This window comes from Lonchura striata, chromosome 1 (genome assembly GCF_050655825.1).
Source record: "Lonchura striata isolate lonStrDom1 chromosome 1, ASM5065582v1, whole genome shotgun sequence".
Lineage (NCBI taxonomy): Eukaryota > Metazoa > Chordata > Aves > Passeriformes > Estrildidae > Lonchura > Lonchura striata.
The window spans coordinates 30,383,245-30,399,412 of NC_140703.1; the positions used below are offsets into that span (position 1 = coordinate 30,383,245).

At 48.4% G+C, this 16,168-nt stretch overlaps 1 protein-coding gene across 3 annotated transcripts in view; it reads right to left on the reverse strand.

Moving 5' to 3' along the window:
* TBX15 (T-box transcription factor 15) overlaps window positions 1–15,435 on the reverse strand; it is a 93,474-nt gene extending 78,039 nt beyond the window's left edge. Inside the window, exon 1 of one of the 3 annotated variants that reach the window (XM_085572693.1) lies at window positions 15,245–15,435. Coding sequence is in view for 1 of the 3 variants with exons in the window: in XM_021548885.4 (XP_021404560.2) it covers window positions 10,350–10,551 (202 nt within the window). In the remaining 2 variants the exon portion in view is untranslated. Of the gene's footprint in view, window positions 1–10,349; window positions 10,779–11,321; window positions 11,644–15,244 lie in introns of those variants that run through there. The other 2 variants (XM_085572696.1, XM_021548885.4) reach the window with 2 other exon arrangements.
* Between the last annotated feature and the right edge of the window lie 733 nt (window positions 15,436–16,168).

Here is a 16,168-nt window from a genome sequence, read left to right on the forward strand (position 1 = left end):
CCATACTGGATTACTTTCTCATGTGCCCTGTATGTACTCAATCCAACCTCCTTTCATTTTTTTCTAAATCAATTATTCCAGCATTACCCTGGATAAATGATGCTCAGCACCTTAATGTAACTTGAGCAAACACTCTTGAAACACTCTTAATAACCAGCAAATTCACTATTGAATCTTTCATTCTGAGAAGCAGACGGAGCTGGCTTTTTTTTTTTTTTTTGTCCTGAAGTTGCATTGTACAGCTATATTTTCACAAAAGCTATTAATTATTGTCCATTTCTATAACAGCATACTGCTAGGCACTTCCACAGCTGCCCTCCCTTTCCCCAGCTCGAGCACAATTTCCTGAGTGCTGGAGTAAACAGAATTGCACTGTACAGAATAATCCAAGGAGTCTCTAATGAGGCAGTGTGGGCTTGCTCTTGCAGGACCTGTGATATTACAGTTTATGTGGTAACACTCCAAGCCTTGGAGTGAATAATGTGACTGCTTTGCTACAAGGCACATGGAGACTTTGCTATGCTTGTTTGATGGTAAATGAAGAGGTTTTTTTTATTTGCTCCAAAGAGCTTGGCACAGGAAACCCCTAAATCCTACAATAATAAATCTTCTATTTATCTTTTAAATTCCAGAGCAAAATAAAAACCATTAAGTACTACAGCCAAGGGCTGAATTCTGTATTTTCATAGTTTGCTACAATCTTCTGGCATAAAAAGATTAAGCTTTATGAAGCAAAAAAATAACTCCTCAGTGTAAAAATAACAGCCTCGTTGCCTTGTATGGAGCACAGTATTATTGCATTACACAACTAAATGGCAGGAGCACTTAGAAATTGCAAAGACAGGCACAATCCAGAAACCTGCAGCTGATCCAGCCTGATTGTTCTTATGCTATCAGGCATTTGCACTAAATCTGAAGAGCAAACATGATCCAGCTACAGCATAAAATGATCACCCAGGTATTAACCTCACTGTCACGACTATTTAACTCCTACAGACTGACTGACATGGTATTGAAGCAGAAGAAAAAGGAATCTCCCAAAATTATTCCAATCCCAACAGCTGCACTGAGGAGGGGCCTAATTTTTGGCTATCACAGCCTGTTTAGGGTGTCTCAGAGCAGAAGTCAAGGGAGAGGTTAAGATCTCCATGGCAATTACACATTCTTAACACCACTGAAAATAAGGTCACAGAAGTTGCACCCTTGAAAATCAGCACCATATAATCCTTTGAAGTGGAGATATTTGGCATGTCAAAGAATCAGGCCTTCCTTTAGCAGTGCTTCCACACAGCCTTCACGCTAGGGTACATCAGCTAAATATTTCATATTGCCAGTCCCACTTCTTGCATGGTATTTAATTACAAGTTTAGGCAGTAGCAGAGTCCAGCACAACCTGAAGGCTGATGCTGGCTTTTAAAAAAGCCAGTGGGAATGTTTCCACTAAGTCTTTGAGGGTATAGGGGAATACTCAACATGTCTTCTTCCACTATTTTTTCACCCTGGTGAGAAAGGCTGCTTAAAGCACAATTAAAATTCATTTGCATTTTTCTGTGCAAAGTGCAAAGCTGAAAGAGGGTGCTGACAGGGCAGAACTGGAATAATTTCTTCACCAAAGAAAGTGATTCTTGTAAAAGTCATTAAACATGTTTACAATAGCACCTATGAACATTTAATAATTGACTTTTCAATAGGCTCCTTAGAAGAGGATTGAGGAAAATCTAGTGTGGCGATTAGGTGAAAATTAAAAAATCTGTGAATCTCCATCTATTCCCAAACCTCCTTCTTCTTCACTAAACTCAGACTTACAGAACTGATCTACAGGCATTTCAGGGGTAAACTGAGAACCTATTTTTAAAGCCTCCCTAACCTACATATCATATACACCATACATTTCTAAATGCCCTCATATTTTCTCTGCATAGGCATCCACAGTGATGCTGGTATCATAAGAAAGCAGCACTTCTGACATCTTACTTAGGGATATTGCTATTACTAGTGCAGCTTCTTAAGAAGTCTATGATACACGATTCTTCACTCTTACTAAAAGCAAAGGCACTTCAATGTCTTCAGTTTTCTCCTTGGTTTGAGGGGAGATTTCTGACCAGGGAGTTCTCTATTTCCTGAAGCTCCTAAAAGCTGAAGCTAGGGTTTGTTAATTCATTGGTCATGGAAAAATGTCAGTGTTAGCCAAGAGTGCATCCAGCCCCTGAGTGAGGTCAAAGAACTGTAAGTCATTCATAACTATTCTGTCTGCCCTGGCCCACTGATTTTAAAACAATTTTTGCTGTGGCTGCATTCATGTAAATGTGCTGATTGTTAATATGATTTGTGTCAGCTTTTAACCAGTTGGTTAAGTGCTCTTTAGAAACTCTAAATTGGTTATTTCAAAGGTGGTTTGCAATAATGTCCTCCTAAGTTCCTTTCCAAGAGCTACACATGTGGACATAGTTGGAAATGTCCATTTAACAATACTGGAAGATTTCTTTCCCAAAAAGCAAAAGCCTCAAGAAGAATGAACAGGTGCAGTGGCAGTGAAGTGAAGCCATCCACTCTGACAGGGACCGAGTTCTATAATGCAAGAGTTTAGCTGGATTTCTTTTTTAATTTTATATATATAATTAATTAAGAAAATTCAGCTTAGAAGAAATGAAAATTTAATTAAATCCTGCAGAATTTGTCAAAGAGCTTTGCCTTCTAGAAAAAGAAAAAATGGGATGCAGTTCTGAGTGTCAAATGCTTGATTTGAGTATTATATAAATAAAAATACCTTATTCTTTATTTGCTAATTAGTTCTATGATCTATTTTAAAACTACTTTTTAATTATTCAAAACAAGGAGGCTTGGGATCTATTTCTAATATGGTTGCACAACTTAAAAACATTAGGTAGTTTGATGGTAAAAAAAATAATACTTAAAGACTGGGCAAACCCTAAGTTTTCCTGATTCTCCATAAAATAAAAATTGTTTTAAAAGCCTTTACTAAGCTAAATCTAAGTGAATCATCACCATCTTCACTTTTTTTTTTTTTTTCTGCTGAGTCCCAAAATGAAAATCCTCCTCAGACTTCCTCCTTTGCTGTGAATCAATATGTGCTGGCCCAAGCCAGTGGCTAGGTGAATCCTCCCCTCTAACAGCTGCAAGGCTGCATTTGCAAACACACAGCAAACAGTGGACAGCCCACTGTCACAGGGGTCTGACTCAGACTATCCTTTCACCATCTCCACAATACTCTCAGATCAATAGCTCAATTCAGCAAAGGGTATATGAAAATATTATTGTAAATATTATTGTAATGAGTGCTTTTATCACTTTTGGGATTGATTTACTGATTCATTGTTTTCTGACCTTGAAGAATATGCAATTAAAAAATGCCCCCAGGATAAAAATTGCTACTAGAATTTCAATTGGCACATATTTCTTCTCAGTTTCAAAAATTCTCAATGTGTTTTCAAAGATATTTCAATTTAACTTTACCATACCACTATGTTATCTCGCCCTAGCACTTCTCACCAGAACACACTACAGCTTTTAACACAGGAAGTGCAATGGGGTTGTATTTTGAGACAGCAAATGTTTTGCAGGTGTAAAGGTTGCAAACATAACCTATTTTCAACAATACTGTACATAAGCAACAGAAAGCTACACCTTTGGGGTTTTTTTCCCTCTGGAAAAAAAAAATGTCTCAGCATTGCTGCAAGGTACTCTATATCTGAAGAAACTGTAGCTCAAATAAAAAGCCATAGAAGCAAAATCTTTCAATGTGCTGCTATGCAGAGCTGCTCTGGACGGGATTAGGAACTGGAGAACTGGGAAGACCCCACTTGCTGCATTTTCCCTACACCCAGGTGCCCACTGCTGCTCTTCCCAAAGGAGCCACACAGCTCCCAGGCTGGCAGACACTGTCCACATGTGTCTTATACCCACGATGCCTTTTCTGTCAGGATATAAACAGAAGATCCAACCCCATTACAGCCAAGTAATTGCACTATTTAAGAGGATGTCAGAGAACTAAGAGTTAGCACAGAATTCTGAACTCCATCAACGGGCACTAGCACACTCAGCCTCTCTGGGAAACTCTGTCAATCTCTGAAATGTTGTCAGGTTTAAAAAACTTAAGTTTGTTTCACTGAATTTGATTTTATGTCACCGGTGTAAACTACAGATCTCAATATGTACACTTGGGGTGATTTAAATCACACCTGAACAGATTATATTAATTTTACAAAAAAGACAATGTAAATGCCATCTGATTGTGTCTCAATATATTCAATAATTTTTTCAATACTCTCAGACTGGTTTTAGAGCATTATTTAAACTATTGTAACCTTATTAAGCCAGATCAGAAGGCAGGAAAAATAAACGTTATAAAAAAAAAAAAAAAAAGAAAGAAAGAAATTTTGGTCTTTGAAGATCTAAGACTGCAAGCAAAGATTCATTCAGGAACCCAACGGATTACAAAAGGAACGGTGATCTGTGTGAATAGAAGTGACTCAAATGGCACCTACTGTGTTGTAAAACAATGTAAATGCTCTTTCCTGAATACAGTGCTCTTGGAAGGCATCTTTCAGCTTTTCCATCTGAGAAAAACATCAGTTTTCCTTAAAGATAGATACGGATAAAGCAGGACACTTCTGCCTGAGGAGAGGCTAGCTGGGCTGATATTTGATATAAGCGCTCAGTCCCAAATGGGAGGAGGGGGAAGTGATTGATGGTTCGCAAGGAATTACTTGACTTTTGCTTGTAACAGAAGCTTTTTGGATTCTCCCAAAGTTCTTGTCGGAGACAAGAAACATTTTTTGAAACACCAACTTTCACCCTTACCAGCAGATGGAATAAACCTGTGTAAAAAATGCTGTAGCTTTAAACCGCATATTTTAAAAAGGAAGAAATTGCTTGACGCGCTGCCCTTTTCCCAACGTTTGCGGCTATTATTCTATTACCTGCCTTCTTACTTAATACAGTGTGAGTAATTCACCTCTCTGCAGGAGGAGTTTCACAAACCCAGCAGCAGGCGTTCCCCAATTCCGTAAGGCGCATATTACCACAGGAACAAATCCTTCTCGCTCTCTGTCTCCTCAGGCTCCAAGGTCAGAGGTGTGTGAACTTGACTAAGACAACCCTTCCCCGAGCCCCCACAGGGCTCGGCTCTCCTGGCTCTCATCTGGACAACTCCATCTGCCTCCTGCAATTGTCTCCTCTGGGAAATTCGAGAGTATTAGCTCTGCTGCTGGGCTATGGGGGAACAGAGGTATTAGGAGGGGAAGATTTTCGCATTTTCTTCCATCGTGTACACAAGGGAGCAGCGGATCTGAGCTCTGCATCTCCTCTTTAAGAGGCAAACTGATGATCCAACAGGTGGAATGAATTAATACAATCCCAGTCACACACAAATTCGTTAGAAAGACTTCTCATGAATAATACCCAGTCCCAAGGCAAAGGCAAAGCTGGCACTCTCTTGTCTAACATCTCGTTGTCACAGAGCATGGCTCGTCTACAAGCCTCGAGGAACATGCAAAGGACGATGAACACCAATGTGCTCTACCTAGGGAAAGAGACGAGAAAAATTGCTCTGCTAGCTCTTGAAATCCTAGCCACATCCACCGAGACTCAAACAAAAGCTGAAGTGAGAAACCGAATTAAGTCACTCCCTCTTCACGGGTTTTACAGCCACTGCTCGAAGAACGGACTTCATCAATATAAGCATTCAGAAGCAAGGGTATAAATAAAATAAAATAAAATAAAATAAAATAAAATAAAATAAAATAAAATAAAATAAAATAATTAGGAAGTAGAAGGGTCAAACGCATTTTCTCCTGCTCTTAAAATCTCTTTATCTCTCCGGAGGGTGGGCGGGCCGGGAGGCTCCCGCACCCCCGCCGGCCGAGGGGGTTTGCCCGTGGGCAAGGAGGAGCGGGAGCCCCGCGGCGGAGCGGGATTGGGATGGACATCGATGCAACCTCCCTGGAGACACAGGAGAGCGACACACCGCGCTCAAAGAGCTGAAGGTTTTACTCTTGTCAGCCACTGAAGGCTTTGTCCAACTCCCGGATCTTAATCTTAAAGATAAGCACATGTAATAAACACATAGCGGGTCTTAAAATGTGCGCCGTGTTTTTTCGCTCTCAGTACTTCGCCAGTGTAGATTCAGATAAACACAGGAACGAATAATTAAACTTTCAAAAATGCCCTGCTTTCTGTTGTTTAATTTGTGATTTGAAGGTTGTTTGTTTGTTTTCGGGGAGTTTTGGGGTTTTTTAACCGGTAGGTGCACTTTTAATACATGCAACCAAAAATAACCGATGGGATGGACGTGTGATACAGAGACTGCACTGGCAGTAAAATTCGTTTACAAAATGGTTTGTGTGTTTCTTCGCCAGGCAAAGGACGGTCCCAAAGGCGAAAAAGTCTATGTATTTAGTGCCGCGCCGCTTTGTTCTGCCTTTGAAGCGCTTGTGCTCGTCTCGCCGTGAAGAGACTCTGACCGCCTGAAGGAGCAGCCGTATTTTTGCGAAGGCAAACGCGTCCACGGAAACACGCTCCCACCCACACTCTCCAAAAAATGTTTAAAAGTCTTAAACTTTCGGCAAGGAAAGGAGCGCGCTCGGCTCTGCCTCGGTCTGTCCCTGCGCCCTTGGGGTGGCGAAGGGACGAGCCGACGAATGCCACCGCCGTGAAGGACGGTAAACAATATATTCATCAAGGGAGGCAACGCCTGGGGCCCCCGTGACCTTTCCCCTGCTCAGGTTAAATCTATAAATACCCAGAAGACATCCGAGCCCATTGTTTTGCTGCCCTCTGAAACCGAACCTGCCAAGGGACGGAGGGCCGTCCCGCCACCCTCCTCCTCCTCCTCCTTTGGCCTGTCGGCGGCGAGAGCTGAGTGCCGGGGGAGGATGCGGGAGCGCGGCCGCGGGCGGCGGAGCAGCGGGGGAGGCTCCCCGGAGCCCCTGGGCGAGCTCTGCCTCCCCCGGCCCGGCCGCGGCCCCACGCGTGGCGCGCCCGAGTGCACGGGGCGGGAAAGAGAAGGTGAGAAAGCCGCTGTAATCCCGAATTCCTTTTCACAACTTCGTGTTTGAACCCGCACATGATTAAAATCCAGGTTTATCCCCCTTTTAAATGAGTCTCGTAAAAAAAAGCACATTAACTCTGGCGACAAAATTCATGTCTAAGATATAAATAGCTAGGATGCTCGGGAGATGTTTCTTACAAACCTGGGGGATTCATCCGCTTGCTTTTCTCACCTTTGCCCACGCCACAGCCCGACCCGGCACCTCCCAGCCTGCCACCTCTCTTCTCCCAGGAAGATGCGGCCCCGGAGGGAGGGCAGGTCTCTAGGGGAGACTCGGTCTCGCCAATATCGTCACCGAAGAGTTCCGGCACGGCTGTAAAATGGCACGGAAGGGGTCAGGGATTCCGCCAAAACGGGGAAACAAGTAGCACTGCCTCCAAGGCGCTCCCGAAGCTGTGGTTTCTACACGTCCAGCACAGATCCGCACCGACGCGGGGACTGAAGCGGGGCCGCTCCGCCGCCTCCTCCCCTCAGCCCTGCCGGAGGACGTGTCCCGAGCTTGGGAGAGAAATCCTCATACCCGCCTGCACTCAAAATATCTGGGCACAGGAGAGCGGAGCCTTGCTCTACTCGTGGCCGCATTTAGCTCCCCGCATTGAATAGTTTTCAGACCCTCCCGCGCTGAAATGGAAGGCAATTTAGGCGAAAAGATCGATAAATGGGGCTAGACCGATTTAGCTTATCCCACGAAAATCAGGACATAATTTCCCAGCGCGACTGCACGACTTGCGGCCTCTCCGCAAGCACCCCCGTAGCAGCAATACCGCCAGCAGAAGAAACAGCCCGTCGCTACTCGGGGGCAGCGGCTTTGAGTGTTGAACCTTTGGGACGCTATAAAAATTCCCTTTTCTATTTTTTTTTTCTATATCGCTGGAGATTTGGCAAGTTTAAAATACGTTAGGTGTAAAGTTTGTTCTTAATTAGGTCTTGTAAAGATGGAATTTGGTGGTCATTATAGAGCCGCTAATCAATTTTCACCCAGCAGCAAAAGTACACCGCGGAGGAATTAGGTTTAATGAAGTGACTGTGCAAATTACAGTCGCAGACTTTATTTAAAGTCTATCAACCTCCTAAAAATGATTTCTCAAACTGTTCTTGATTTCCTTTGCTTTATGAAAAACACCACGTTTACTTTCTGAGGTTTCAGGCACTAGCAGCCATTCTCTCCCGCTCTCCAATTTGGTGCATGGAGAGTTTTCCAATTTTCCAATTCGAATTCACGGAGAAATAGGCACATTAAACTTTTAGACCATATAAAAAGATATCCCATTCCGGATAAAAATTTATAAAAAAACTGTTCTTTAAAAAAAAAAAAAAAAGTCCAAACATAAAAAATAGACTGATGCACAGACAATTTTCTGTTGTTAGAAAGTGGATTTTTGTCTGTGAGTGGGTATTTATTTTTTTGAACAGGGAAGCCTCTGAAACCGTAGGCTATTTTTTGACTGGTTGATCGCTGCTGTCCCCTTTCCTTTATGCCCGTCCCTCCGCTGAGAGACGACCCTGGCAGCAGATTTTACCTACTTCTCAGGCTCCGCACCGGGAAAGGCTGCTGGCTGCTAAAAGCAAATTGAAATGCGGTTCCTTGAGGGCGTAGAGGGGCTAGGACATCATGGTCTTTAGCTCCCTTCAAAAACACTTCAGTTTTGGGGTTTTTTTAACAGCAAATATTTTTGATACCTCTATCTAAAATTCTTTCTCTTTTTTTCCCCCTCCTTTTGTTTTTGTTTTGTTTTGTTGGTTTGGGTGTTTTTTACTCTCACTTTTGGACAGCTTATGTTAATTTCTAGATCAGGGAACGTCACGCAAAATAAATAAAAACGAAATTTAGAAGGTGTTTCAAGTGCAAAGGAATGGACTTGACAGGAGTGGAGGATATTTCTGCCCTTTTTCTTAGGGGCTGCTCAAAGAAATCGTTGGACCTTTTTGCCCCATCCGAACACTAAAACAAAGAGAAATCACCTAAAATTCGCTTTCTCCCCACACTATAGCTGTGAGAGCGGGGCCGCTCCCTCTGTCCCTTGTTAAGGCCCTGGGGAACGGCCCGTGGGGAGGCGAGAAGGGCGCGGGGACAGCTCGGGGGGCGAGGCCCAGCGCGTTTTCACCCTCGGGATGGTCGCGGATCCGCGGCTGCGTTTGCGGAGCCGTCGTTTTAGGCCGGAGAGGAACGGCCGGGGGGAGAAGAGGAGACCGAGGATTTGGCTTGGGCCAAATGAGAGCTGCGAGCTACCGGATCCCTTTTAAATAAAAATAAACAAACGAGAGTTTAAAGTTAAGAGTACGGACACCAAGAGGGAAGTGCTGTGCTTCCTCTCCCCTAACCCCGTCCCGCCGGCCTTGGGGCCGCGGTCCCGGCGCTGCTCCACACTCCGCGGCTCCCGGGAGGAGCCAGGCTCGGGAGCGGGGCCGCACTCCTCACAGTGCCCCTTACCCGCTGAGATCCTTTTCCCTGCCGGGAGCGTTTTCCCTCCGGAGAGGTCCCCCCTCCGCATCCCCCCGCGCTTCCGCCGCGGCTTGTGCGCTCCGTCCCGGGAGCGGAGCGAGGCCGCGCCGGCCGGAGCCCAGCGGGTCCGGTCCCGGGAGAAGGATCCCGAGCTGCGGGAGTGCACAGCGGGTCTCCTTTGCTCCGAAGAGCCGGTGACCCTCGCCCCGGTACAGCGCTGATCCCAGATGCCCACATCCTCCTCCTACACCGAAACCTCCGCTTAGGGCGGCACTGCCTCCGCGGGGAGTACACGAGGGGTGGCCGGTGACTCGGAAAAGAGGAAAGGGGTGCAACTCGCACCCCACTCCTTTGCCCCAGACCCACTCGGTAACTCCATGACCGGGGCTCGGGAAACTGAGGCAAAACAAAACGTGTGTCCCCGGACACCCGAGAAGGACTATCGCGATCGACAGGCACGGAGGGAGTGGAAGGAGAGAGGGTTAAAATGGAAGCAGAGGGGACACGGCGTTCCTCGCGGGAGATCATGGAGCTGGGGGGGGGGGGGGGGGGGAAGAAAGAGACACAGCGAGTAAGAGAAAGTCCCCGAAAACTGAAAAGAAAACAAACAAACAAACAACAACAAAAAAAAATCCCATAAAAACAACAATAGCAAAAAAAGAAAAAAAAAAGGGAAATCTCTGCAAAATTCCCGCTTCCTTTTTTCAGTATTCCCAGTCTCGGATGTTTTCCGGGACGCGCTGCGCGGCGGGCAGCTCCCGACAGGACTCAGGGCGAGAAGCTGGGAGGGAGCGGGGCAGGATGGGGGGGTCCCGAAGAGAAAGGAGTCGCACTAACCAGGGTTGAGGTCCAGGCACTGAGTCGGGTCTTCATTGTCCCCCAGCTGGCCATTGGGGCTGAGGCTTTCCATGGACAAATCCAGCCCCTTGTCCTCCCAGTCTCGCAGTTTCCTCTTTTTATTTGTCCCGATCAAGGCTTCTACCGAGAAAGCGTGCGCTCGGGAGCTGAGGGCCACCGCAGATCTTCGCCTCTCACTCATCTTATCCCCCAGCCCAGACCCTTGGGCAGAGGAGCGACCAGTGGCTGGGAGCACACAGCTCGGGGACCAGAGGCAGAGCCTCTTGCCTCTTTCTCCCCCCCCACCCCTCCCCAGCTGCACCCCCAGAAGAACCAGCCCTCAGTCTCCGGAAGGCACTACATGAGGCTGCAGATACTCCGCAGGCAGAGCCAGGAGGGTGTGCTCAGCCCAGGTCCCAGCACTTGCTCAGAGGGGCTGCAGGCTGGATTTCTTTTTTTTCCTTTTTTTTTTTTTTTTTTTTTTTTTTTTCTTCTCCCCTTTCCTTCTGTCTCTCTCTGATTGATCCAAACTTCTGGGATTTTTTTTTTTTTTTTTTTCTCCAAGAGTTAGGCAGGCTGCGTGCGCCTGTCAGGGAAAAAAAAAAAAAAAAAAAAAAAAGGAAAAAAAATGTCCCCGGCCAATAGGAGGGAGAGCTCGGGAGAGACCCAAAAGCTGCGACCCAATAGGGAGGGGAGGGAGACTCGGGCTTGAGGGAGAGGAATTTTGGCCATCTGAGTCCTGGAACACCGGCCGGGAGAATTAACTGTTTGAAGAACGGGGAGCCAGTAGGAAACCCATAACTCTAAACACAGAGAGGTAACAACTCCCGCACTTCTCTCCGCCGCACCCAGGTTTCCCAAAGGCTGCCGCTGGCTAATCCCCACGCAAAGCACCCGAGAGGTGCTTTATCACCCAGCGGTACCGGATGACGGGGTGTTTTGAAAACTTCATTTATGCCATGTATTACTTGCCCTTGCCGGCGGAATCGGTGTTTGTCAGAAGCAGAAGCAACGTCTCGAGGGGGTTGAAATTTCACTTCAAAACGATGCGTGTCCGTGGAGCCGCGGGGCTGAGCGGGCGGCGTGGGCTGGCAGGGAGACCCAGGCACACCGGGGCATGGGGAGCGCCTTCGCTTTGGGAAGGGATTTTTATCTATATAAAAATATATTTTTTTTCCCTTTCCCGCTTCTTTTTGTCACTCTAGCTACAGCGAAAACAAAGCCGCTAGGTACATATCCCGGCTGCTTGCCTGGATAATATTCAGCATTTTATTTCTGCTCTCTTGTTCACTCTGCCCTGACATCCGCCCGGCTGAGGCGGGTCCGCAGCTGCTCCCACGCCCCTCGGTCACGCGTGGCGCGGAGAGGGGGGGGGACTCGCAGTGAAAAGCAGCAAGGGCAGCTTTTGAGAAGGTGACAGTAGCGTGTGTATTTATTTGCTGGTGTGATCCCGGAAAAATATGTGAAGTTGAGCGAAACACTGTACATGGAAAATACAGCGGGAAAAGGCGTGGGGGGTTAATTCACAAGTTCAAAATAAAATATAAACAATTATAAAGTACGAGACTGGATTAGCATGAACAGAGCCGCAGTGGAAAAGCGGGCAAAGAGACACACAAATTTTCAGGAAGGGATTCTTTTTGTCCGTTGCTTCTCAGCTGCTCCCCGAAGGTGCAGATCTGCTTAGGGCAGGTTTTTCATAGACGATTTTTTTCCTATGGGGCTGGAAACAAGTGAAAGGGGAGCGTGGAGGGGAAAAACACTTCCTTTTGCTCCCAGAGTGAATCCATGGTGCCCACGTCAGCGCGGGACGACGGAGCCCTTCAGCCCGCTCTCCCCGGCCTAAAGCGCCGACTGACAACGGCCCGCCGGCGTTCCCACGCACGGAAACGGATTCCAGATGAAAAACGGGAAAGAGCCACTTCTTCCGAAATCCCTGCTAAACCCTGTTATCTAGGCCGAGGAGCAGGTTTTGTACGTCTCCATCACCCGCCCTACAGCCCTCATCCCCCTCCCCGTCGCTCCTTTCCCCTCCCCTCCAGCACACCTCCTTGACAGGTCACTCTCGGCGGGCTCAGCGACGGGCACAGCGGCGCTGCCCCACGGGATGGATGCGGTGAATTCCCCACCCTGGCACTGCCCGCTCCCCGGCCCCGCGGGGAGCCGTGCCGGGCAGGAGTGGCAGCAAGAAGGGACGAGGCAGGGGCTTGGAGGAAGCCGACAGCGGGAGCGGGGACTCGGAGGAGGGCACACGTGTTTCCAGCGGGTCTCCCAGCTGTGTGTCTTTTCCCAGGCGAAGGAATGTCTCAAAAAGGGAAAAAAAAAAATCCCCCCAAAAAAACCACCAAAACAATTCTTTTCCATCTTTTCTAAAGCCTCGGAAACATTTGTCTGGGATGCAGACACTGAGGAAGGCTTTCAAAGAAGCTGGAGGGAGATTTTAGCAAAAGAGCCCGATAAAATAGTGGATTCTTAATAGCGTTTTAGTGAAAAGAAATGGTGCTGGAAAGGCAGGGAGATTTAAGCGAATTTTGGGAACTGATGTAAGAACTCAGAAATACGTTTTCCAGAGCAGTAAGCGTGGTTTTACTGGTGGTCGGTTTAAAGCAGCCCCGACCCCTTTCGGGTCTCACCTTGGGGCTCTCTCCTGTGCGAGCTGAGGTGTCCGAGCACTCCGCGCTCGGCTCTGGCAGCCGAGCACAGCCTCTGCAGCACCGACAGAAGACACAGCGCACTTTCCAAGCCAACACGGCCCCTAATTGTCAAACCCCAGGGAGCAGATCCTTTTGCCAGGGGCGGGAGAGCAGTTCCCCGCGGTCCCGGACACCGCTCCCGGAACCGCGGGGATTCACGGCTCCGGCAATTGCTACTCTCCCTCCTCCCTGGCCCTATCCTGGTGCCCGGGAGGTTTAGGACTGCTCGCCCTCCCTGTGCCTGTCCGCGCCGGGCGGTGCGAAAGCGGTGAACACAAAGGCACTGCTGCTCCGCAGTGCGAGCGGAGAGAGAGGGCAAACCCTGCAGCGACCTTGCGGCCCCACTGGATGTGCCGGGGGAAAGGGGAGGGATGAGGGGGGCGGGGGGGGACAGAGAACCAACGCTGCCCCCTCGCAGGGTTCGCTGCCCCCTGCGCTGAGAACGCTCACCCAGAGATAACCCCCTCTCCCCGAGCCGGGGGATGGGATTTCGGTTTTGCCTTTGCACCAAGAGCTGACTGAGCAAACCGCGGCCGCGCTGCGCCGCCCGCACCCGGAGCCCGGGGCTCCTCTCAGCCGCAGCGGCTCCGAGGCCAAGGTCCCCTCTCCCCGCGGCGAGCCGCGTAAACCTCGAGTCTACCAGAGGCCTGGCCTTAATCTGGATTCAAATCCGACTCCGACCCCCGGCTGCCAGAGATGAATGCGTCCCTTTGCCTGGTCTTTATTCCAGACTCTTACTCGCAGGGGTAGCTCCCATTAAATCCAGGAAACTGCTCCCTGGAATAAAGTGGCAGGAGCAAGGGTCGCAGGGCCAGGCCTCGGGGTTTATAAAGAAATCATTCACTTCTGCTTTCCAGTTGTCGCAGAGCGAGCCTGAAAAATATTTGTTTATATATGGAAATATTTGGGCAAAAAAGAGAAATAAGGGGAGCCGGCTGCTGGGCGGGAGTGCTGTCCAGATGTGCTGTTCACAGGGGCTGGGCCAGTTTCAAACCCTTCTCCACAGCAAGAAAAACCTTTCCGAAGGTCTCTCATCCAGATCTAGCCCGTGGATTTATTGTTCTTTCTCTTTTTTTTTAAAGTTAGTGATTGAAAACAACGTTAAAACCAGGCTGTCTGATAACGTGAGCGAGTGATTTACTGGGCTTTAACACAGCGCCGATTCACTTTTAGCGGGTCGGAGGATTCCGAGGCTGGCTCTCTAGAAAGAGGCAAGTTTAAAGCAAGCACAAGTCGCTGCTTGGAAACACGAGCGAGGTGATGTTCCCGTGCTGCGCGGGGTCAGTTATTGTGACTGGGGAAAAAAATACGCCTGCAATTTATTTTTATGGTCTGCACAAACGGTATTGTTGCGTATATTAACTAATTCATAATTATACCCCTATTATGCTGTCGATTCGTTCCCCCTCCCCTTCCCCCGGTTTTCTCAGGCTTTGAGAATTGAACCACCGCAAAATATTTACAGTCTCAAGTGTTTTTAAATGGGCTTTGTTTGTGTTTTACAGAATAAAAATCTCTATTAGTGTTTAAACAAACACCATGCCAGTCTCTTAAGCCTTCCAGATGTTTGCAATAAAATGTCAGGTTTTGCCTTTGGGACTCGAAATAAAATTTAACTACCTTCACCCTGTAATTATTCTCTTAGCTCTCCCTTCCTAAATTTATCTGCTTTCTATCAGAACAGGAAAAAAAAATCCGATTATACACTTGGACTATAAAAAACAGTCACTACTTTCCCTCCATTTTACCAAGACTTCTCCCCTGTTTGTTTCGGCGCGTATATTATTTTTGTCTCTCCTGTTTTCGGAGCAGCAGAAGGAGACCAAGCAGAGCAGAAACGCATCGGCACGCTTCCTGGGCTTAAGGCAACAAAATGCCCCTTGTCCCCGGGCCTCTCCCCATATTCATCCCCATTGCGGCCCCAGTGTTCCCGGTGGGGAGGAGAATCGGGAACTTAACATTGTCCCTGAACTTCCACTAGCTCCGGGCGTCACTTTTCTCCAAGCACCAGTCGGACCTGACTGCATTTCGGAGCCTCCCCGCGGAGCTGTTTGGAAATAGGCAATTATGATGAATAATTCACACAAAGCAGGTTCCCCTCGCAAACAAAGACCAAAGTCCCGGCTAGAGACCCTTCTGCCTTCTCAGCTACTGACTTGGAACAACACAGGCAGGATTAAAAGCCATGCATTTTGTATTTACCGCGCCAAAACTTCAGAACAACCCGGAACGATAAGCGGGGGGCTAGATGATCTCTCTCTTCGTTTGCAGCCTACAGACCCGCTTTGCCTGCTTGTCAGCGGGCTCGCGGGGTTTCTGCCGCTTTCAGCTCTCGCTGCTTGCGTGAACCCCGCAGATGCACACGGGCGGGCTGCTGTGCTCCACGCTCCTGTGCGCTGCAGCCGCCGGGCACAGCCTGGGGGCGCGCCCGCCCGGGACACTCGGCTTCACACCCACGAGCGCCCCGGACCCAATCCCGGCTGCTCCTGCCGCCCGCTTTTTTTTATAAGATATCTCTTCTTCCTCCCTCTTTTGCAGATTTTCTCCCTGCCTTGTGCTGAGGTCTCTGCTGACAGGTGAATCCTCGTGGCTGCAGCTCTCGAATGGCGAGAGGAGGAGGAAACTCCAAGGAGGACAGAGGCTGGCAAGACCACCGGAAAGCAGGGCTGACCATCACACTCCCTCCCAAAAAAAAACACCAAAACGTGCACCGCTTGGCTCCATGAGGAACAGAGGTGTTCAATCAGCCATGCCACCCGCCACATTACCTTCCTGACAACCTTATTTGCACACACACACTCACACCCGCGAGAAAAGGTAGCAAAGCTAGCCGAAGTCGCTCACACAGGGCGGTGGTGCGGAGGAGAAGGTGCACTGGGCTCCTGGGCTCCGTTGCCCCCTGCGCGCTCCCCCGGCCTCATCCACATTGGGTCGCTGAGGTTTCCTCGGAGCCTCCTCCTTCCTGCCCTGACCCTGTTCGCAGGTGGACTGTGGAGTGGTGTTAGCCAGCCAGACGGGACCGAGAGACATTTCAAAGCGGTTCATAGGTCTGGGTTGGTTTTTTTTGTTTGTTTGTTGGCAGGTTTTGGGCTTTCCCCCCCAATATATAAACCACTCTTAAGGAAT